A 21,375-nucleotide genomic window follows, 5' to 3' on the forward strand; every position below is an offset into this window, starting at 1 on the left:
TCCCACACACCGCCCCAACCCCACACACAACTCCATCAACAACCCCATACACGGCCCCCCACACAACCCTAACTCCACACACAGCCCCAGAAACAACCCCACACACCCCCACACACACACCCCCAACCCCACACACACACTCTCAACCCCACACCCCCACACCTTCAACCCCACACAGCCCCCCCCCCACACACACACAACCCCACACACAGCCCCCCAACACAGCCCCAACCCTCCACACAGCCCCAGAAACAACCCCACACACCACCCCACACAGCCCCAACCCCACACACAACCCCCCAGACACAACCCCAACCCCACACACAATCCCCCAGACAATCCCACACAACCCCAACCCCACACCCCCCCCAGACAATCCCCCACGCAACCCCAACCCCACACACAACCCCAACCCCACACACCCTCCACACCCCTCACACACACACCCAACCCCACAACCCCAGCAAAAACACAACCCCACCCCCCACCACACACACACACACCCCACACACAGCCCCAACCCCACACACAGCCCCACATGCAACCCCAACCCCACACACCACCACCCCCAGCCCCGTTCCCCCTCCAGGGCAGGGAAGCTGGGTAGGGGAGAGCTGCCTCCACAGCAGCCCCATTAGGAAGCAAGGAATGAGCTAACAGCAGAGCCACGGAGATGAGGAGAGGTTTTATTACAATTTAATTTCGCATAATTTAAAAAAAAAAATCTTTTAAAACTGTTAGCTGTAATACAAATTCTTTTATAGTATAAAATCAAGTCGCCAGTGTATGTATCAGTACCACACTTAGTCTTGGGCTCCCGCCGGGACGGGCGGCGCCGGGGTGAACCCTTCTTCCAGACATCCTCCGCTCCTCCAGGCGAGCCCAAGCAGCACCAAGGTTCCTACAGAGCAAGGTTTAGCACTCGACAAAGCACGGTGAGGCTTCTCTAGTTTAAATTCCATATAAATAGCGACAGCTGTAAACTGAAGAAAGCACTTACACACCTCAACACGCCTTGTAGCATCCTTCGGACGCAGAATTCCTGAACTGCTCGATGCCGTGCGGATGGCCACAACTGTGTTCTCAAAATGCTTATGTATTTGAGAAATGATTCATAAGCTGAAAGATTAAAACCAGTCTCTTCACAGAGAGCCTCTTCTGTGAATTATGACACACGTGCTACATTTCCACTAAGAAAACAAACTGAAGAATGTTGAACAGTTCAGGAAACCCTCACGACTTAACTCTGGGGTACCCTGATCTTCTGAACAGACAAAATCTAGCCACATGATTGTGTGAAGCATTTGTTACCTGTCCACAGGAAAAAAAAAAAATAAAGGGAAGAAGGGGATGGATTGTAGACTGAAGCACCGGGCTACTTACAATGAAATGCACCGGAAATTGTAAGAAAAAAAGATTAAACAGAGAATGCCAACTGCATGGAAAAGCTCATTGGATTTGTGCACTCCTGAAGGTCATTCTCATGAAAAACAGATGCTGGAATAAATCAGCTGTCAACCAGCAGGATTTTTGCTCGTGACAGAAAGATACAAATACAAGGCACCTAAATGACTATTGATGAGGTACTCTGAAATCAGTAAAAAGCTTCTGAAGTTGTTCAAAGTTCACTTTCTGCTCATTTTCCTCACTATTGTGTTAATATCCTCAGTACTGCTGTGCGATCTATTTATTAAGTAATCTAGATGGGGATAAAGTGTTCTAGTATCATGTAAGCAATAATGTAATCAATTCAAATGGATTGATTTAGTAGAATTTTATCTCGCCATACCCTCTTCCAGTTAACACCAGGACAGCTGCTCTGTGAGCCTACAGAAGCAGGGTGTGTGCAACAATACTTGCTCACAGGACTTCATCTACAAAATTATTGTCATCCAGTTAGGAATAGCCACAAAAGATGCAGAACTATAAGATTTCAGTATGTAAAGAAGTAAAAACTTTTTAAAACAGTAGTAGCTTCAGTACAAAATTGCAAATTTGTGTAGCAAAAAAAAAAAAAAAAAAAAAAGAGGTGCCTGTTGTTGACATCAAAAGCCTATTTAAGAGCAGTTCAAATATATCACGAAGTTTTTAAAGTACATCTCAATTAAGCAGAGGTTATGGGCTTGCACCAGGGTAACCAGACTGTTGATTTAAGCCTGACCTGCATTATAAAAACATGTGCACTGGCTTAAATAAATATATCTTAAACATGATAAATTCTATTTACTCAGTTACTGAAATTTACCTACAGAAAATAATCTTGCATTACAAGGCACAGGATTAATTGCTGCCAGCAAGTCAAGCCCACACTAAAGGCATATTACTGAAGAAAAGGCAGAGCATGGTGAGCAGAGGTTTCCTCACTGAAATACTCCTCCTACTCCCTCACAGCCTGCAGGGCACTGCGGTAGGAGCCACATCTGGACCGGCACTTCTTCTACGAGTGCAAAAGATGCAACAACACTCCAGACAATGGCACTTGGTGAAGAAAAACATGCAGAAGTCTCCAGGTTTCTGCAAACATCATTCACTACGGGCGTTTTGGTGTTGCCTGCCATCAGGCAATGTGAAACTCAGTACTGTTTTACTAGCCGCTTATACCGATACCTGAATTCACTGCAGTTTGTATCTACGGGCTGCAGCTTGCTAAAGCAGTACCTGTACGAGCACACAGCCAATACACAGAGATTGTGGTTAGCGACAGCGACAGTTACAACAGCTAAAGAAAGGCACATCCTCTTCAAAGAGGGGAATAAGGGCACAAATATGAATGTGTTTATCTACCTGTTTTTTGTTGTTGTTGTTTTTCATATCAGACAAAGCAAGGTCAAATTAACACAAGATCCCTAATAACCTTGCTGATATATTTTCTGTCCTCTTGCTAAAATGAGGCTTTTTTTTTTTTTTCTGACCAGGGTATACGCAGTGCAGTTTTGCATGTGTGGGAATCACAAGAAAGCAAGTTCTGAATTACCAATCGAGGCTGCATCTGGACAAAGACAGTACTGTCAACCTCAGACAACAAAGCCCAGTCCAGCACCATTGGTTTCATACAAAGCATCTTTGAAGCATGCTGCTTTCATACTACCAAGCTGGAAGGTTAAGACTAAGGAAGGTTTCATGCGCTCACTCCTCAGCTGGTCCCAGAATCACACACAAAAAACAGTGAACATCCTGAAAATAAAAGCCAGCTGTCACTCACTAGAGCTGCTAGAGAAAGTTAAAAAAAAAAAAAAAAAAAAAAAAAAAAGTACGTAAACAGAACTTCAGTTACAACCGTCTATAACAACTGATCACCTTGCAGAGGGGAGAAAATTGCCCAGGTAAATCTATCCAGTGACTGGCTAACCATTACAAACTTAACTGAAACCATCAGAAGAAATAAGCATTTCTGTTTCCTGCAAATAGAACATCCAAATTTTCTGTCAATGATCTCCCAGAAAAACAACAAAGGAATTGCTGTAAAATCTCAGGTGGTCGCTCCAAGAACATTAAAAAGTGAAGCAATGAATTCTTCAAGAGAAAATGGGCTTCTACCAAGTCTTTGGAATTCATCAAAGGGAGAGTGGGATTACACTGAAAAGCTCACTTGGAGAGTAAGTGTGATCCCAACTATCTCAGTCGGCCCAAGAAGATCATGAAGTTTATTCTCAGGGTGTTAAGTCTCTTTGGAGAGTGAAATAAAACCTTATCTTGGTTTAGAAGATTATGGAAGACTTGCATCTAAACTACTCTTCCACCTCTCCATTTTGACAGCATGAAAATCACTCGTTCAAGGGATTCATCATTATTATCCTAAGTTCCTTACGTTAGGAGAAATCATCTCCTGCTTCTATGAACAAAATAACTGCAGGTGTTCCCTGGGTCTTGCTTTTTGGGTTAAATATGCCTTATGTTAAATCTTCATACGAATGGTCACAGTTCACTTTAAGGTGAGTCTCAGTACTATTTCAGGCATTTCTGCATGTAAACAAATTGTTTTCAAGCTCTGAATTGGCAAACAACTGGACAGCCAGATGTGTGTAAAAGCCAGTTTGGTCTGTACATAAGGGATGGGAAAAGCAGCAGCTATGCTTAAAGCAAAGTTATCAGAATTTGTGCTTTTCAGCAAGTCTGGTAACTGACAGTTATCTACTAAAGGCGTATGGCTTCATCCCTTCTTTTATTTTCCTCCGCTAAATAAGTACAGAAGCCAAATGATCCCTGGAGAAGCTGGAGACTGGAACTTTAGAAATTAAGTATATATTTGACCTCTCAGTTGGAAAAAAAAAAAAAAACTATTTTGTTTCAGTTTCCCTGAAGCAATAAGACTGCAAGAATATTCTTTGCATAATCCATTTCTGCTTAGAGCTGTTAGTGCAAGATGCAAATCTTCAATTTAACGCGTTAAAAAGCCCTCCAAAACTCTAGTCATTATTCAACTTTGAACATCCACCACCCGAGGTAATTACAATAAGACACATTTTCTTGTGTTCTTCTTTGTCACAGGATACAGAACTGCACGAACAGCTTCAGCAAACACCTCCCGAACACCCTCCTGATTCAACGCCGAGCACTCCAAATATTTGACTGCTCCAATTTGTTTAGCCAGTGAAGTCCCCTGTTGCGGGGTAGTGGGAGCCAAGCTTTGCTCTTTCAACTTTTGAACTGTTTCCAGGTCATTCCTCAAGTCTCTCTTCGTGCCCACTAAAAGAATGGGAACATTAGGACAGTGGTGAGAAACTTCAGGGTGCCATTTGTGCCTCACATTTGCATAGGAAGAGGGGCTACCAATGGAGAAACAGATGACAAATACATTGGTTTGAGGATACGAGAGTGTGCGCAGACGGTCGTATTCCTCCTGGCCTGCAGTGTCCCAGAGATTCAGGCTAACCGTCCGGCCATCAACAGTCATTTGGGCACTATAGTTGTCGAACACAGTAGGGATGTACTCTTCGGGGAAGGCATTGGTGGTATAGCTGATGAGAAGACAAGTTTTTCCCACAGCGCCATCTCCAACAACTACGCACTTTATGGTCTGCATTCTTTACCCAGAAACAAAGTCCTGCACAAAGCAAGAGAACAAGTTAGAAAAGGCACGCTCGACGACAATCATTTTTAAGAGATGCTTTTGCAAGTCTTTTTAATATTGCTAACAATTTCTTATCGCAGCCAGACATACTCAGTGTCTCAGAAGCCATTATGAAGAGCTCAGAGGCTAGAAAGACAATAGGGAAAGAGATGCAACGAGTTGAAAGCTCAGTGACAACTGGCTGCTCTCCAACCACATAAGCACAAATTAGCCAAATTCCCACAGTCTTGCCTTACGGCCAGACAGTTTCCCACAGGCAAGAGGGACAAGTCCTTAGGAAATACCTGCAAGCGGAAAAGGATCGTGATCTCACAACCAGTAACAAGATACTCCGTCATCTGTAAGTCCACACACACTCTAAATTGACACTTCTTGTCTATGTGTTCTACTGCCTAGGAAGTTTAGCACAACGAAAGGCCCGAAAAATGTGCAGTAAGCCAAGATATCAATTGCTGGGTTGCACTGCTACCGTTTACTACAGTAATTCACTCGACTCACAGTCAGAAAACACAGGACAAAAGGTTCAGACAGCAGCACGTACAAGAAAAGCTGTTCTTTGAAATAAAACTAGAAATGGTATCCAGATTAGAATACACACAGAATTTTTCTAAAGAGGCCAAGAACAGATTATTCTCACTAATCGGTGACAGAACAAGCAAAACTTAATAGGCTTGAAGTAAAATAAAGAAAGCTTACATCAAGCATTAGAAAAAACACACGGTGTAAGAGATCAGCAATCAAACAGCCTTCCTGGGCAGGCTGTGGAAATGTTCCCAGAGATACGTGAAGCTTAAAGGCCTTCTTATCCCTTTCTTGAAATGTAAGGAATAGGTTTGATAATCAAGTGGATATAGACTAAAACTCGATTCATTCTAAGCTTTTATTACATGAACAGGAACTTTCCTGTTCATAAACACTATGGAACAACTACAAGCACAGTCATTTGCTGTTCATTTCTGTGCTAAAGCTTCCACTGCTAGCCTGAGCAAGAAGGAACATGCATCTGCCTTCTCACCCAAATGCCTTTGAGGTACTATCAGTAATCCCCAACTCGCAACCAGCACCAAATATGCTGCTTCAAACAGAAGAAACAAATAGTAGGAGGGACTACATTGCACATTCCAGAAAAATCACAACTTTAACAGCATCAAATTCGCAAAGGAAATATAAAAACAAGCAGCAGTGAAGTACTTCGCTAATAAGAAGTCACAAATCCCGTTCCTCCAAATTCCCCTTCAAGACCATTGAAACAAACAGCTTTTTGACAGAGTCTGTATCCACATACTGTTATCATCCCACTGGGAGCACACATGATTCTTCTGTACTAGGTGAAAAAAAAATACTTTAAGCTTTGGCATTGCAGCAGGCTACTCGAGCGATATTGCTTTCGGTCACTACAACGTACAGTGCTTAAGGAAGTATAAATATACGTACACACTTGCTATTAAAAGGCAGCCAGTTGTGCGAAGCAGTGCCGAAACCTTGCACCGGAAAGACTGAGCAGGATGTGTGAGGGGAGGAATTTGGAAGAAACAAGCAGGAGAAAGATGCAGAAGCAGTTGATCCTTTTTGAAAAGGGCAGGAATTAAATTGCTTAAACATCATGAATCACCTGAAACGAAATCTGAGCTCAGGTACTTCTGAGCTTTGGCAGAAAAGCATACGTGTGCATTTCATCATACATCAGAAACATCAGTCATCCTTCAAGGCCAGAGTCAAATGTAAGGAGAGAGGCATGCCACTGGAAATTGTAAAGGTAATCAATAAAAAAGAGCACTGACCAGCAATAACCAACAGCAGGACTGCATATATTATTCCAGAACAGTTGCACCAAGATTTTCATTTAAGGGGGCTAGAAGAAAAACAAAAAACAACAACAAAAAAAAGGTAAAAATCTAACAAATTAGAGGCTTAGAAACATTAGTTGCGCTTTGCAAAACCAAGAGTTGAAATTTTAATATAAAACTACCAAAATCATTACAAATTAAACATTTTCAGCATTTTATTATTAAGAGGTTTTGCACTGCTCCTAACAGCACACGAGACAAGGTCATATTCCTGAACACAGAAGGTCTAATGGTTACAAAACAGTGACAGAAGAGGGGACGGATCCCAGTGCCATAACACTGCTGTATCCACAGGGGCAGCTGTAACTCGCTGTCCCAGGCTCTCCCCCTGCCCTCCCTGCAGCTCTGGCATGACGAGGCTGCCTTCAGACCTTTCCAAGCGCCGAGTTCCCTCCCCAGCCAGGCAGGATCCCACCTTCTCAGCCGTGACCGCACACTACAACAGGCTGAGGAGTCCTTTCACCCAATTTCCTGAGCATCAGGGGCTGGTGCAGCCAAGCCAGTGGTACGACACGGTGGGAGTGAATCGCGGAGGAGGGGAGCACCGGCAGCTGCCAAGGGCAGCAGCACTGAATGGCAGCAGAGAGCAGGTCTTAGAGTTAATTCCTACACGCACTTCAAACCACTGAATTAAGCCCTGCATCCCAAACTTTAGCGGTGACCAGCAATTTCAGAGCAGAAGATGATTTCCAAATGAAAAGTACCTATGCAGCAGCCAGCTGTTCTGATCACTTGATGAAAAGCCATCTCCGTGATGACACAGAGCTAAGCTGGACACATGCATTCAAAAACCCGCACGAGAAGTCTCATGGAGAATGAGACACACAAAGCCTTTTATATCCCAGTTCCTAGTTTCTAAAACACATAAATCGCAAGGCTTTGGGAACGGCTCTCCTTAAAGCACAAACCACGAGCTCCCCCAAGGGCTCACATACCTATTCATTCCCGCACAGGATTTTTCACAGAAAGGCAAGATAACCCAGAATTGCATCACTACCCACGCCTACCAGGCACCAGTACTGTAACACAACGCGGGCAGTTTCTTATATTGGTCCACCACAATGCCACACGTTCCCTGTACAATGGGAAGCTATAATAGCTTGGTTCAATCTCATTAAAATTTTCTAAAGAAAGCGTGCTATTCAGAGATTATTTTTGCTGGGTTTTATTCAAGAGGTCTTTGCAGCTTTCGGTTTGGAACACAATAGTAAAGTAACAAAAAAAAAAATATCTGGAATATGAATAACGCTTTTACAGCGTTAAGATCTCGAATTACCTGGCTGCAGCTTCACTTTTAAGAGAGCAACAGTTGCAATAGGAAGTAACTCCATGCAAAAATGCCAAAGCACCAGGCTAAGTATGAACTATTCAAATATGATTAAAGAGCCTGTGGGCTCTAAAGTATGCTTCCCTGCAGGGCTCCTTTAAAGTAGGTTCTCTTAGCTGAAAGGATTCGTGTGTGGCATACGCAGACTAGAAAAACAAACAGACCGGGATACAAAATTTAGTACTAAAACAAAGCATTTAGAAAATTAATCAAAAGAAAGAGTAGAAAGATGCTCCCACTCTCCAGAAACCTGTAGGCTGCGAGCAGGTGTAGCTTGGTTAAAGATTTACATGTGGAAGACAAAGGAGTTTTTAATTTAAGCCACAAGCAAACAAACAGTATTACCTCCACCTAGCCTTTTTTATTAAATCCACAATCTCTGTTCAACATGTTCAGAGTCTCTATTTGTAATTTCTGCTTGTAAACAATTTACATAACAACAAAACTCATAAGAAAGCAAGAAGCCGAGGTTCAAATTTGAGAGGAAAATTCATTTTTCTCAAGCACCTTGGAACTTGGCACTGCGTGCTGTACAAATAGATGCTGGGAATAAAAAACACCATACTCCCCAATCAATCATCACCAACAAACGTTACAAAGAGCAGGAAAAAAGTGTAGGGTTTGCTTTTTTTTTTTTTTTTAAGCTTTAAAAGAATTCTGGGGAAAAAATTTTAGAGAGTAAAACATATACAACAGGTAAAAAGGAGAACTGAAAAAAAGAGAAAAATACAGACGACCACATCAACGCATCAAAAGCAAGACTCAGAATTTAGAAACAGAAAGCTAGGCACGAGCTTCAAAGTGAAGTTTAAAGGTTACTTGGCAAGAGAAAGGAGTCAACAGAAAGTCCAAAGTAGTGAGAGGTAATTCTGGTTGCTGAGTCCTGCCAGAGAAAGCACTTTGATTACAGTCAAGGCAGAAGATCATCAGAACATGAAGAGTTCTAACAGTTACAGCAGCATGGGAATAATTTTCAAGAAATTAAAGAAAAAAAAAAAACAACACGCATTACCCCACAGAGAAATGTTGTACAAAAATACATGGAGAAGTTATTTCTATCTTATCCATCAATGCCTCCGAATTACCAAACTGGCATTCCAGCTGGGGTTAGTTTCCTCCTCAGAGGATGCTGCAAAGTCTGCTTTCACTGTCTGCACACCTGGCGTTTCCTTTGGAATGTGCAAGATTTCGATCGACATGTCGAGACATCGTCAGGAGAGCTGCTCCCGTTCTGACCTAATTACATATTTTTGGGTATCGTTAACACGGGCAGCTTGCTCTCCTGTAACCCAGCAGGACTTCTGCAGGAGAAATTCACTATTTGGGTTCCACCCCCAGCTTCCCTCCAAAGCTATCCTAAGTGAAATTGAGTAACTTCATATTACCTCGAAATATTTTTGAGGGAGAGAGAAAGAGTTTTCTTCACCACGTCTGAAGGAAATTTCCCGATTGAGAGAAGGGAGAAAACAGTGACAGAAAACACAACGGAAATACAACCGAATTCACTTCCCGATTGAGAGAAGGGAGAAAACAGAACGGAAATACAATTGAATTCTCCTGGGGCTTTCTAGATGGGTACTTTCTTATACTTCCTGCACTTTGAAAAATTCTTGGCAGAGGAACTATTTCTTAGCAGGATATGTCTCTGCCCTCGCTCCATTAACACTAGATGCCTCTGTTAGGTGGATTTTAGCTTTGATAATGCTCTTTGATAACCTTGTTTTCAAAGAGCTTGTCAGGTTTTCTACATCTCTCTTTCCAGTTTGGACAGGGCCACATTTTTGCCAAACATGAGCAGAAAAAGCACCAGGAGTTCAGCAGAAGTCACCTGTACTGAGCACTATTGTTCTATTCAGCCATCACCTTTGATCAATCCCTCCCAGTTTTGCAGGCTCAGAAGTTTGATACTGCTTTATCTGGAGCAAGCAGAAGCTCAGAAATCTAAACAACATAATTGCTCATTTTCCAGTAACAAAAACTTCAGAGATGATTCACGCCGTCCATACATAAAATCAGGCAGAACCTTTCAACAACAAACTGCAGCTCCAACTATATCCTAACATCCTCACCCGTACAAAGGAGCCTAAAAGATTTTTGATTTGTGCAACTTAGCCACCAGATCTAACAGGGAAGATAAAGGGGCTTTCAGTAGTCTAATCGAGACTGTGTTACTATTCCATAACAGCTCAGCTTACTCTCCATTGTTTTAGGCAAGCGCTAAACGAATGGACAAGTGCCAAACTTGAGCATGCATGCCAAGAAAGAGTAAAAAAAAAGCTAAATAGGAGACCTCATCCCTAATACCCTGACTATTCCTTCAGCAGTGAATGACCTACTTGGACTTCTGAATGCTTTTCAAATTTCCACACTGCTTTCTGTCCTGCCATTTACCTGTAAGGCAAGAGAAACAAAACATCCAACAGCCTGAGTGGCAGCAGAGGGGAAAGAAATTAATGAGCCACGCCAGATTTCAGCAGCACAGCAGAACCACCAGCCCAGGACCCAGAGCTCCAGGTTCTGTGAACAGCAGAACCCAGGGAGCTCACTTCTGTGGAGCTTCAAGTTCAGCTTCCACACACACTGCTGCTGTCTAACAAGAGCACAATTCCCACATCTCACTGCGGACACTATAAAGACCTTCCTATTTTTCACCAAATAAATAAATAAATGTTTCTAAGCTAAAGGAAACTTCCCAAAACCTTTCAAATAATGTTTTTAAGACTTATATCCCTACCAAATCAGGCTGAAATTGGTTTATCCATTTAGTCTTTTTATTTTAAAAAAATTAAGAAACAAACTTTACCATATAATCAGTATTTCCTTGGGAACCACAGAGAAAACAGTATTCTGCGTAAGCCATTCAGGCACCTCACCCACACAAACTTCAATGCATCAATACCATTATTGCATGCACTCATACCCCAGATCTTATATGAGAGTAGTGATATGAGTGACCAAATATCAATGAACTTAAGCTCTATGAATCCAAGATTACCATGCATGAGAAACAAGCCAATGAAACAGCTGCAGGACTGTGAAATAAGACTACACCAAAGTGCAGCTGTACGGGAACTAAAAACTAGAACATCGGTAGGTATCTGCATCCCTACAGCATATGAAAATGAAATGTATCCTGCCATAATCAGAGGCTGCAGAGCATTAAACTTGATGTTCTTGCAACCACATGCAAAAGGATCGACTTGTCACAATGGTACCCTTCAGAGCTTATTTAAACAAAATGTCCCTAACGTGCTTCAAGGGTGGTAACAGTAAAGGAGTAAGACCAGGAGTTGGCATGGCAGGGTTCTGCACCCAGATCCACTGCACACCTCCTCAGAGATGCAGGCTGCTTGCAGAGGTCCTGGGTACATACACTGACCACTTTTTATAGGTCCTTCCTGGCTTCTACAGATTTATTCAGTACTGACTGTTAAAGGAAAAAAGACACTACCTCAGTGACTAAGTTCTGCTAGGAGAATTAAGCACATTACAGGATGAATGACAAATCCAGTTAAAGCCACCCTCATTGTGATTTGAGGGGGGGGAGGGAACAAAAAAACCAGCTGTGAGTCTACCTTCCTATCACCTTGTCACCTGGCATTCCTTGGGAGTATAAAAGCTATTTTTAAGAGAAGTTGGAAGACAGCCACTGTTGTACCTGAGGGGTAACAGGTATACTGGGAAAATCTGGACTTCTTCCTCAAAAATAAAACCCCCACACTTTCTTTGATTCTCTTTTGATTTCTCCTCCTCTTCCCCCAAATTTCACTGGGAAGTAAAACAAACAAAAAATGCCCTTGGTCAATCAATAACAGTTTTCAAAAGTTTCTTTAAGCAGTTTTGATACAATTAAAACACAAGTTAACGCATCCATTCAGTGGGTATTTTATCATGGCTGCTGTGCTACAATATTGCCCCATTTGCAGGTCTCATTTGTATCAAATCCTGCAGTTCTAAACAGTGAGCAGAAGTTATCAGTGACAAAGTAGCGCCTCAGCAGTCCACCAGATTTACCATAGGGACATAGGAATGTTAAGTAAAAAAATAAAATACTCCTTTTAATGATACAAGACTTCTGTAATACATGACACCATATTGTGTCAAAACATTAGGACAGAAAAATCACAGCCTCATCATGAAAGCAAATCAAACTGTGCATTCCCCTACCAATGGCAAACCACATATTTCATTGTTTTTCCAACATGTCTGTAAAGTTCCTCCTAAGAACACTTAAAAGCTTCTTTTTTATGGAAACAGCTCAAAAGCCAAAATGACAAATAATGTCTCATAGCTGTAAGTTCCCTATAGAGACCCGAGTGCAACTGTATGCTGGCAAACTGGCCAAACGCAGTCTTCATGCCAGATGTAAATTATATAGCAGAGAAGAGAACTTAAAAGTTTTTAAAAGCAAAAACCAAGCTTGGGACAAGCAGGACACACCTAATGAACCGGGCACAAGGAGCGCCGCACTCCAGTGCGAGACACGTGTGGTAAGCACAGGGTACACACAGCGAACAAAAGCATTTAAAGCCCTTTTTTTTATAACTCAGGGTAAATACGGTGGAAATCACAAGTGCTTATAAAGAGCAAACAGACACTGACTATTCACCGGCTCTTTTAAAGGGGAGAACAAAGGGATGCCAAATTAAATCAGAAGGAGGGAGGCTCCGAAAAAAAAAAAGGTAGCTGGAGGTGAAGCCAGGAATTCCTGGCTGCGGGATGTTACCGATACCGAAAGCTTACAGAACTGGAGCGGAGAACCACCGAGCTGGTGGGTGATGTGCACAGCCTGCCCCACACCGTACCTGTGCCTCCCCACTGCATGCAGGTGCCAAAGGCTGCGAGAATGATTTCGGACAGCGCCTTCCTCCAGCCGTGTGCTCTTCGAGACAGGAACGTGGCGGGGGTTTTTTTGGGGGGCAGATCACGTAGGACTGCTCCTCGGCGTCCCTGTAAGGGAGGAAAACGCTTCGTGCTGAACCCAGCGAGCCCTGGAAGCGGGGAGCTCGCCCCGTGCCCGCCTGTTGTCGCCCCCCCCCCCCCCTTGCACGGAGCCGCCGCTGCCCCGCGGAAGAGGAAAGCCGAGGAGCTGCCGGCGGGGCGGCCGCACTTCCTGCACATCTCCCCGCAGGAAACCGGCCCGGGGACCGGCTCAGCCCCAGCCGTGCCCTCCCCGCACCTCCCAAGCCCCTTTCGGAGCCACCCCCGGCGGCTGCTCCCCGCTGCCCTGAGGGAAGCCGCCGCCCCCGGTACCCCCCCGATACCCCTCCGGTACCCCCCCGGTATCCCCCTAGTACCCCGTTTCCCCTTCCTCCCCACTCCTCCCTGCTCCTATTTCCCCTTAGCGGCCACACAACCCCCGTCCTGCCTCCCTTCCCGGCCCGGCGCGGGGCGGGGGCCGCGCTCACCTCAGGGCCGCCCGGTGCCCGCTGCTCCCGGGGCGGCGGCGGCGAACCCGAACCCGGGCGCCGGCCGCACCCCGCCGCGCGCAGGCGCCGGGCGCAGGCGCAGTGATGGCGGCGGGGGGAGGCGGCGCCGCTGTGGGGGAGCCGCCATCTTTCGACAGCTCCCCTCTCCTCCCCCCTCCCTTCCCCTCAGGGTGGTTAAAAGTAATCTTAAATAAAGATTCAAAGTCAAGTTAAAAGGTTAAAAGCAGTCTGCCTGTCTCTGAGCCCGTCTCAGCCTTGTACACGGAGCTGTGGCGTGTTGTGTTTTTATTGCTCGCCCCCTGTGAGCTGAGGGGGGTTACACGGTGCTCTGGGTCGGGGCTGCTCCTCCAGGGCTGCTGTCAAAGCCCTTGAGCGGCGCCGTGCCTCCAGCTCCTCGTCGTCCTCCTCTGACCAGCTCAGGCTGTCGTCAGAGTCCTCCTCCAGCTCCTCCGTGCTGGCAGCCGCCTTCTCCGGCTCCCCCTGGGAGCATGCCCTGCTCTGGGGGTGCTCCAGCCTGGCCCAGGGTCCCGGGCTGGCTTTGCAGAGTGTGATCTCCACCTTGGTAGGGACCATGCTCACAAAGCTCTTCTCCGTTTCGATGACCTAGAGAGAGGGCAGGGCACATCAAAATGAGCAGGAGAGGGCCGGCAGCACGTGCTCATCCTTCCCACAATCAGTAGAGCCATGATGGAGGTGAAAAGACGAGAGTCCTCCCCTCCTCAGGGCAGAGCAGGATGAGTCCCGGTGTCCAGCTGAGCTTGGTGTTACACCTCAACAGCACGTTGGTGCTGGCACTGGACTCCGTTACAGCCCTCTCCACACAGCTACAAGGCACGGGCACCTCCACAGCCAGCAGCACGCTCTGCTGCAGGCGGGCACAGGCAGCACACAAGGGGAATAAAGGCAAGAAGGACGCATGCAAATTGCTGAGCCTCGCTGCTCCTCTGCAGCTGGCAAGTGGCTGAGGAATTGGACAGTGAGTCTTGCCCCTTGCACTGCTTCCAAAAGCGCGGGGACTGTGCCAGGTTCAGGGAGAGCCAAATCCAGAAGGCCAGCAGAGCCAGCAGCGACACCCAGCTCTGCTCTCAGTCAAGGATCGGCACAGCCACCACTAAAGCCCTCCTCACAACCCCTGTGATATTTCCTATGTAGCCCGTAGAGATAGGTATAAATGCTAGCATCTGGGTGACCTGGCTCCCAGGCAGCCCCAACAACAAGCCAGCATTGTGGTAATATTTAAAAGAGAGCAGCCAGGGTGCTTCAGGTAGAACAGAACTGCCAGGACAGAGTCCAGGCATGGCTCACAGGGGGTGCTACCCATACTGGATCAATAGAGAAAAACATCATTTCCCCATCAGCATTTGCTGCTATGGACAACAGGAGGTCTAAAGATAAACCAGTCCACTCTGCTGTGACAGCTGCGATGGAGCTGTGTTCTCTGCAGGTCCTCAGGAGCTGGCAGTGAATAACACCGAGAGAGGGACTGTGAAATGGCTGTTTGTTCCACAGATACACCAGCCTGTTCTCGGGAAACAGCAGAGTCCCGTGGGCCACACTGTTTTTGCGTGATAATGCAATTAAAGACTCCCTCGTGCTGCATGCACAGGAAGGACTGTGCAGAACTTGTAGCAGCAACCGCTTTGCTGCTTTTTCAGAAGTCTGAAACTATAAAGGGAGTAATTTTCCTTACTGGGAGCCTGTACTTGGGGCTGAAAATACTTCTCTAGCAGCTTGGGCTGCTCTACAGTGTTGCAGCTCATTCCCACACAGATTTCTGGAACAGGGAAATCAAAGTAAACAGGATCTTACCCCCCAGAGATCGAGTTCTGCCTGGAAAATCTTATTCCCTTCAAAGATGACGTGAACCTCAAGCTGAAAGATCAACAGAAAATTATCTTAGTGGGGCAGCACAGCACTTCCAGCGCTGTTCCCTGGACAGCGCAGCTGCCTTCCTGCCCTGTACCGCATCCCACGTCCCAGCTGCAGTGTAACTGCCGATCCCTCAGCAGCTGCCTCTCACCCCTTCCCCATGCTGCAGCTCCACCTCTGCCACCAGCTGACGGTCTGGAGGCCAACAAAGCCCCACGCTGAGGCCGAAAGCCACTGAGCCAGCGTGGCTGGGCAGCTGCAGCCACAAAGCCACCAGGCTCTCAGCTCAGGAAGCGCCAACCCCAAATGGGTGTTGAAGAGCACCAGGAACCCAGCCTGCTTGTGGCTCATTGACGCGGGGTGCCATGAAAGCCCCAGCCAGCTTGCCAGCCCCACTCACCACGGTGCGGTTGGCCTTCACGCTGCTGAGGGCGGGCAGGGGGTTCTTGGCATAGATTGTCACCACCACTTGGCTGCTGGTTTGGTGCCAGTCCTGTCGGCACGACACCGCCTTCTTGTCCTGCCAGGGAGAAAAACCCATCATGGTGTGGCATCCCCCAAGACAGCAGAGGGGACGTTTGTGCCAGAGGGTGCTCTTTGTGTGTCTGTCCTTCACAGAGAGCCAGCTAAGGACAGCGTCAGCTGAGCGAGAGCAAACCCTGCATCTTGTTTTGGAGGGGAGGTGGTTTGTGTGAAGGTGGGCAGCCCCTGCCCGACTGCCCCATGCAGCACAGGACATCTGTGCTGTGCTCCAGGATGTGTTAAGAGCAGACATCCCCCTGTTCTAGGGTCACTCTGCTGTGCCCAGGCTCACACCAGGAGCAGGCACAAAGCCTTTGCATCACATCAAATTTAATTCACTCTGCAGGGACAGCAGAAGATGCCCTCTCAAAGCAGCCTCCCTTACACCCCCTGCGTGTTTTCAGCCCAGGACAAAGAACATCCTGAGCTCCGAGAGGGCTGCTCAGGCAGTCTGGCAGTGCTGACTCAGAAGAACACGATGCACTTTCAGAGATATCCTGGGCTGTTTTCTTGTAACTTTCCCAGCTCCAGCCTGCTGCCAGCTAAGAGAAACTCTCTCACACACACAGTCGTGAATTGGCACCTTCCCCTCGTGGCCCTGCCACAACAGCCAGTGCGGATGAGGTCCCTCCTGAGAAGCAGCTGCAGAGAGAAAGCTTCATGAAAACAACCTCAAGTCATTTGCAGACATCCGCCAAAACTTTTGGGGGATTTTTGCAGGGCTTTTCCTGTGCTCAACTGCCTGTTCCTGTGCGGCAGCCTGCAGCACCAGCCACACCAAGCTCCTGGAGCAGAAGGCAGAGGCAGCCCTCCTTCAGCTTCCCACTGCACCCGTGCCACAGGCGTGAGAGCTGCCAGGTTCTGTGAATGCAGAGTTTTAAAACAACAGATGGGTGAGGATTCAGCGTTCAAACCCTGATGCAATCATCTGCGAGCAATTATGAAAATTAGCAGAATTAAATATGGAAATCCGCGTTAATGCAGAGCAAGGGAAAGAGCAGCCCCGGGTGCCAGTAAAGGTTTTCCTGGAGGCACTTTGCTCGGTCACCTCCCCGGGAGCTCCCTTACCGCCTTCCCCGTCCAGCAGTGCCGCCCCGTGCTGCAGCCCGGCTGCTCCAGGAAGGCGCTGAAGTCGGTGGTCCTGACCCCGCAGCAGCTCCAGTACTTCATCCTGCGGGGTGTGGGGCTTCCTGAGCAGGCAGCAGGACGCCAGCAAGGGCAGGACCCCACAGGACCGTTTCCAGCCCGCAGCGAGGTCAGTAAAGGGAGGTTCCTTACCCCTCGTGGAAGACAGGAACGCCAGGGTGGAAGGTACAAACCTCTGCGTTGCTCTCTGCACCCCGGTAGACCTGTGGGGCAAGAAGCAGAGGGAAGGCTTGGCTGTGCCTCCAGCACGGCATGGCCAGGCACCTGTACATCAGGGCCTGTTCCCATCACAGTCACAGCCCGTTGTCACCCTTCCCTCAGCATTGGAGAGGACTTTTTGGGGACAGCCGCAGGCCCTGCTCCCTGTTGGCAGCACCCAGCCATGGCAGGACACCGCTGCGTGCCCCCAGCACCGCCCCGCCGAGCCCCTATCCCAGCACAGCATGGCAGCCTTGGGGCGAGGCAGAAAGCGTGCTGCACTGCAGGAGGGAGGAGCAGGCAGGAATTATTCCATTCCGTGCCCGTTCTACCCGGGTGAACTGCGGGGCGGCGCAGAGCGTGCGGGGACAAAGGGGACTCACCGCCTTGCAGGCTGCGTTCTTGCAGGTGGTGCCAGCTCTCACCTGCGCTGCCGCCTCCCCTGCAAGGACAGCACAGTTTTGCTCGGGGACACACACCCTGCCTGTCCCCAGCCCTCCCACAGCCCCTGCTCCGGGCTCGCCAGGCCAGGCCAGGCCCTGCTGCCAGCTGTGAAGTACCTGTGGGGCCGCCCTCGGGCACCTTGTCGTGGGGGGACAGGCTCAGTTTCTCCAGCGCCTGCTCCAGAGACCTGGATACTTTAATTGGCAGCAGTTGTCGTGGCTCATCAGAGCTGGAAAACGACAGCAACAAAGGCCGAGTGTTGTGTTTTTTTTTGCCATTTAAGTATCGCTGCTCCTTCCCCGGAGGCAGGCAGGGCAAGGCTCATGCACAAGCAGCAGCGTGGCCAGGCGATGCCGCCAGCTGAGCCTCTCTCACCTTGGTCTTTCCCGTTGCATCATCTCAGCTGATTTTGGTCCTTGGATGATGAATTCCGCCACTGGCTTGGCCTTCGCCTTGTCCGAGCTCTCCTCTTGGAGAGGCTCAGGGGGCTTCTCCTTGCTGTGGAACCCCTTTGTGCATCCCTGAGCAGCAGAGATGAGCCCGATGCCTGCTTTGCCCTTTCTAACTTGGAGGCTGCTCCAGCCCCAGTGAGCTCCTGTGACCCGTGCAGGGCCGGGCTCAAACCCTACAGCAGCGCAGGGGCCGTGTCCACAGGGATTCCCACGTGCAGCCCCACCGGGGCCGTGTCGGGAAAGCCTCAGCTCTGTCCCACCCCAGCCTGGCAGCAGAGGGACAGCAAAGATCCTCCCCACCTCCCCGGGCTGCTCAGACACCGCATGATGCTGGAGGCATGAGCTGCACGGGGTCCCAGCAGCTTTGGTGAGTCGCTCACCTGAATGGAGAGGAACTCGGAGAAGTCCGTCGTGCGCTTCTTGCAGCAAGACCAGCCCTGGGCACCGGGAGAGGACGAGACGGTTGGGGCAGATGTCCCCACCGGGCACACGGTCCCACCCCGCAGCTGCGGCCCCTCTTACCTTCAGGGCATCGTGGAAGATGGGGACACCCGGGTGGTACAGGCAGGCATCTGAAGAGGGAAAAGCATTCGGAGCCTTTTGGGAAGGGCGATCCTGGCCGTGCACTCCCCAGCTGCTCCCGAGCTGCCTGCTGGCAGCCGAGGCCGCAGACCAGGAGAGCATCGGGGGGCAGGAACCCGCTTACCCTCGGCGTTGTGCTCGGGATCAAACCTCTGCCCGCAGCCCTTGTTGTAGCACAGCAACGCCATGGCTCAGGTGGACACGCGGCGTCCTTCACTCCAACAAAAACCCCGTCAATCTCATCCCCTCTGTTTCCCCGCGGTTCCCAGCACAGGCGCCGCGAGGTGACTTTGCCTGCCTTTGGGGGCAGCTGGAGGAGGCGGCTGGTAACCGGAGAGCTGGCCAAAGATGGACATGGCAGCTGGCAGGACCCGCGTTATCTCCAGAGGCATATTTCTGTCCTGCCCCCTGCTCCGGCACACGCAGGCGCCCGGCGGAGGGGACGCACGCTATGGGGAGCCCTGGGGTGGGCAGAGGGCTGCCAGCGCCTGCATCCCGTGGCGTCTGCAGCACCACAGTGCTTGTGCTCGGATCCGTGGAGCCACAGCTCCTGAGCAGCTGCTGGGAGAGCTCTCGATTTATTTATCACCCAGAGAAGGGGCTGAAAGTTTACTGCAAAGGGAAGGAAGAGACTTCGCAGGGTCCCAGGGCAAAATGTGCACATGGCACCAGAGGACCAGAGCAGGGAATGTGCCCAGACGTCCCTGATCCCCATCAGGGCCTTGTGCAGCCCAGGGATGAAATCTGTCCCCGGCAGCTTTCCCTGCTTCCACCATCACCACAGAAGTGTGCAAAATGATATGAGGGCTTCCAGTGAGCAGGAGGGGTTTGCTGAAGCTCCCCGCTCCCATCCCAGCACCTCGGGTTTTTCTTCCTACAGACGAGAAGCCCTCTCGAGATCAAAGATTTTACGTAGTTCCTACAAATATCTAAAACAAAAGTTTCTTTTTATTGTTCCCGTTTGCAGAGGCAGATGTTTCCTGGGTGTTTCTCCGACCTGTGGGGGCACACTGCAGCCAGCGAGCACTTCTGCTGCGGAACTGGGTCTGAGAGAAGCCCACGAAGGGCAGGTCCTGTGGGCAGCAGCTGCCCTGCGAGGCAGCCCGGATGCCACTGCTGCTCCTCTCAGAGCAAACCCTCAACGCAAAGGTACAGCAGCCCCAAAGCCTGCCCTATCCTGCGTTGCAATATCCCCAGGAAAGCTTTGCAGGAGTGCCAGCAGCCTGGCTTCGAGCTGATGCCACCCCTTAAAGAAAAGCATGCCCCAAGGCACGGGAACAGGCAGCAGTGTGAAGGGCGGGTGGAAAAGCAGGAGGGATCACAGGTCCCGGGGAGTCCGTCAGAGCCCTGTGCCGGGTCTGCGTGGTGCTCTAGGGTTTCAGGTCTCCTCGTCCTTTCTGCAAGCCGTCAGCAAGGCCGCAGCTGTTGCCATCCTCGTGCCAGGGAGGGTTTGGAGCTCGGGTTACTTTGTAGAGGAAACGCCGAGGCGATGCGGAGGGTGCTGAGGCTCCATTTGGAAGGACCAGCAGGTCGTCGTGGTGGAGGACAAGGGTTGCAGGGCCAGCCCCGGTGTGCCTGCAGGAAGCCGAGCGAGGTGGCCAGGGAGCCACACGGGCGCAGCGGCACACAAATCACCATGCCCGCAGCTCCCAGCGGGTTTGAGGTCAGGGTGGCAGCCCTGGGGACAGGCACAGCAAAGCCAGGGCGCAACAGGGACAAGCCCTGTGCTAGGGCTGGCACTTTCTGAATGAGAGAAAGGAGGAGATGAGGTACTTGTAATAGGAAGGACGTGGTGTGGGGCAGCACGCCGATCACCCAGCGCCTGGTTGGGAGCTGTGGCTGCCAGCAGCCCTGGCCCCACGTGGCTGTGTCCGGCCCTGCCCCAGGGCAGAGCTCCAAGTAAAGCACAAGTCCCTGTCATGTGGGCTGGCTGTGGGCAGCACCTTTGGAACGGCGTGCAAGGAACGGCCAGCTGGGAATTACAAATAAAGCCTCTTTGCTTCATGTGCGGTCAATTTGGTATAACAGAGAACAAAAAGGAGATAGAAAAAATGGACCCAATCGCTCTCAAACAACTTCCACAGTCGTTTCTTGTAGAAGGGAAGCCCTGTTATCACCTTGAACCTTGGACCAAGGAGCACGGGGCACAGCTGCAGACGAGGCCAGCACAGAGCTGGGCTTCCAGACCCCGAGCACTGAGCATGAAAGCAAACGTCACCTCTCGAGGAAGCGGCGTGCCAAGGACATGCAGGTCTGTGAACAATTAAAGAGGAGCAAGAGCAGCTTGAGGAAGAAGGTGACTTCACCGCAGGGACACCTACCTGTGCAGGAGGGTGCTGATGGGCTCCTCACACAGAGAGGCACAGAACTTCTCCATGGAGCAAGGAGGTTTTGTGTGTGTAATCCAGTCACAGCAATCCTGCAAAGCCTTTCAGCAAGGAGCCAGTCCAGAAGTCCTCTCGGAACACGCAGTTTCCTTGTCTTCAGC

The 21,375-nt window shown here is 49.2% G+C and overlaps 2 protein-coding genes across 4 annotated transcripts; both read right to left on the bottom strand.

The window, feature by feature from the left end:
* Positions 1–666: 666 nt before the first annotated feature.
* Positions 667–13,919, bottom strand: LOC311213886 (rho-related GTP-binding protein RhoG-like). Of its 3 annotated transcripts, XM_084294204.1 has the most exons (4): positions 13,654–13,918; positions 13,051–13,195; positions 6,853–6,923; positions 667–5,044 (listed from the first exon to the last, which is right to left on the bottom strand). In XM_084294204.1, exon 4 carries the CDS (start codon positions 5,021–5,023, stop codon positions 4,448–4,450), a length of 576 nt encoding a protein of 191 aa, XP_084150330.1. In that variant the 5' UTR covers positions 5,024–5,044; positions 6,853–6,923; positions 13,051–13,195; positions 13,654–13,918; the 3' UTR covers positions 667–4,447. The 3 variants fall into 3 exon arrangements, with proteins under 3 accessions (XP_084150330.1, XP_084150331.1, XP_084150332.1); XM_084294205.1 differs by lacking the exon at positions 6,853–6,923 and having other exon boundaries at positions 13,654–13,919; XM_084294206.1 differs by lacking the exons at positions 6,853–6,923; positions 13,051–13,195; positions 13,654–13,918 and adding an exon at positions 6,506–6,839.
* Positions 13,920–13,944: 25 nt separating this feature from the next.
* Positions 13,945–19,219, bottom strand: ITGB1BP2 (integrin subunit beta 1 binding protein 2). The gene is made up of 11 exons (XM_084294203.1): positions 19,012–19,219; positions 18,828–18,877; positions 18,686–18,742; positions 18,229–18,374; positions 17,970–18,082; positions 17,793–17,851; positions 17,344–17,414; positions 17,134–17,236; positions 15,944–16,063; positions 15,484–15,546; positions 13,945–14,277 (listed from the first exon to the last, which is right to left on the bottom strand). The coding sequence occupies exons 1-11, from the start codon at positions 19,073–19,075 to the stop codon at positions 13,960–13,962; spliced, it is 1,164 nt and encodes a 387-aa protein (XP_084150329.1). The 5' UTR covers positions 19,076–19,219; the 3' UTR covers positions 13,945–13,959.
* Positions 19,220–21,375: the final 2,156 nt, after the last annotated feature.

This window comes from Netta rufina, assembly GCF_964035555.1.
Source record: "Netta rufina genome assembly, chromosome: 12".
Classification (NCBI taxonomy): Eukaryota; Metazoa; Chordata; class Aves; order Anseriformes; family Anatidae; genus Netta; species Netta rufina.

Excerpts from the sequence above, each read along its gene's own strand:
- LOC311213886 (XM_084294205.1), bottom strand. The coding sequence starts at position 5,023 with ATGCAGACCATAAAGTGCGTAGTTGTTGGAGATGGCGCTGTGGGAAAA.
- ITGB1BP2 (XM_084294203.1), bottom strand. The coding sequence starts at position 19,075 with ATGGCGTTGCTGTGCTACAACAAGGGCTGCGGGCAGAGGTTTGATCCC. Across the intron at positions 18,878-19,011 it reads TCCCGAGCACAACGCCGAGG|ATGCCTGCCTGTACCACCCG; the intron begins GTAAGCGGGTTC and ends TTCCCTCTTCAG. Across the intron at positions 17,415-17,792 it reads AGAACGCAGCCTGCAAGGCG|GTCTACCGGGGTGCAGAGAG; the intron begins GTGAGTCCCCTT and ends CTTGCCCCACAG.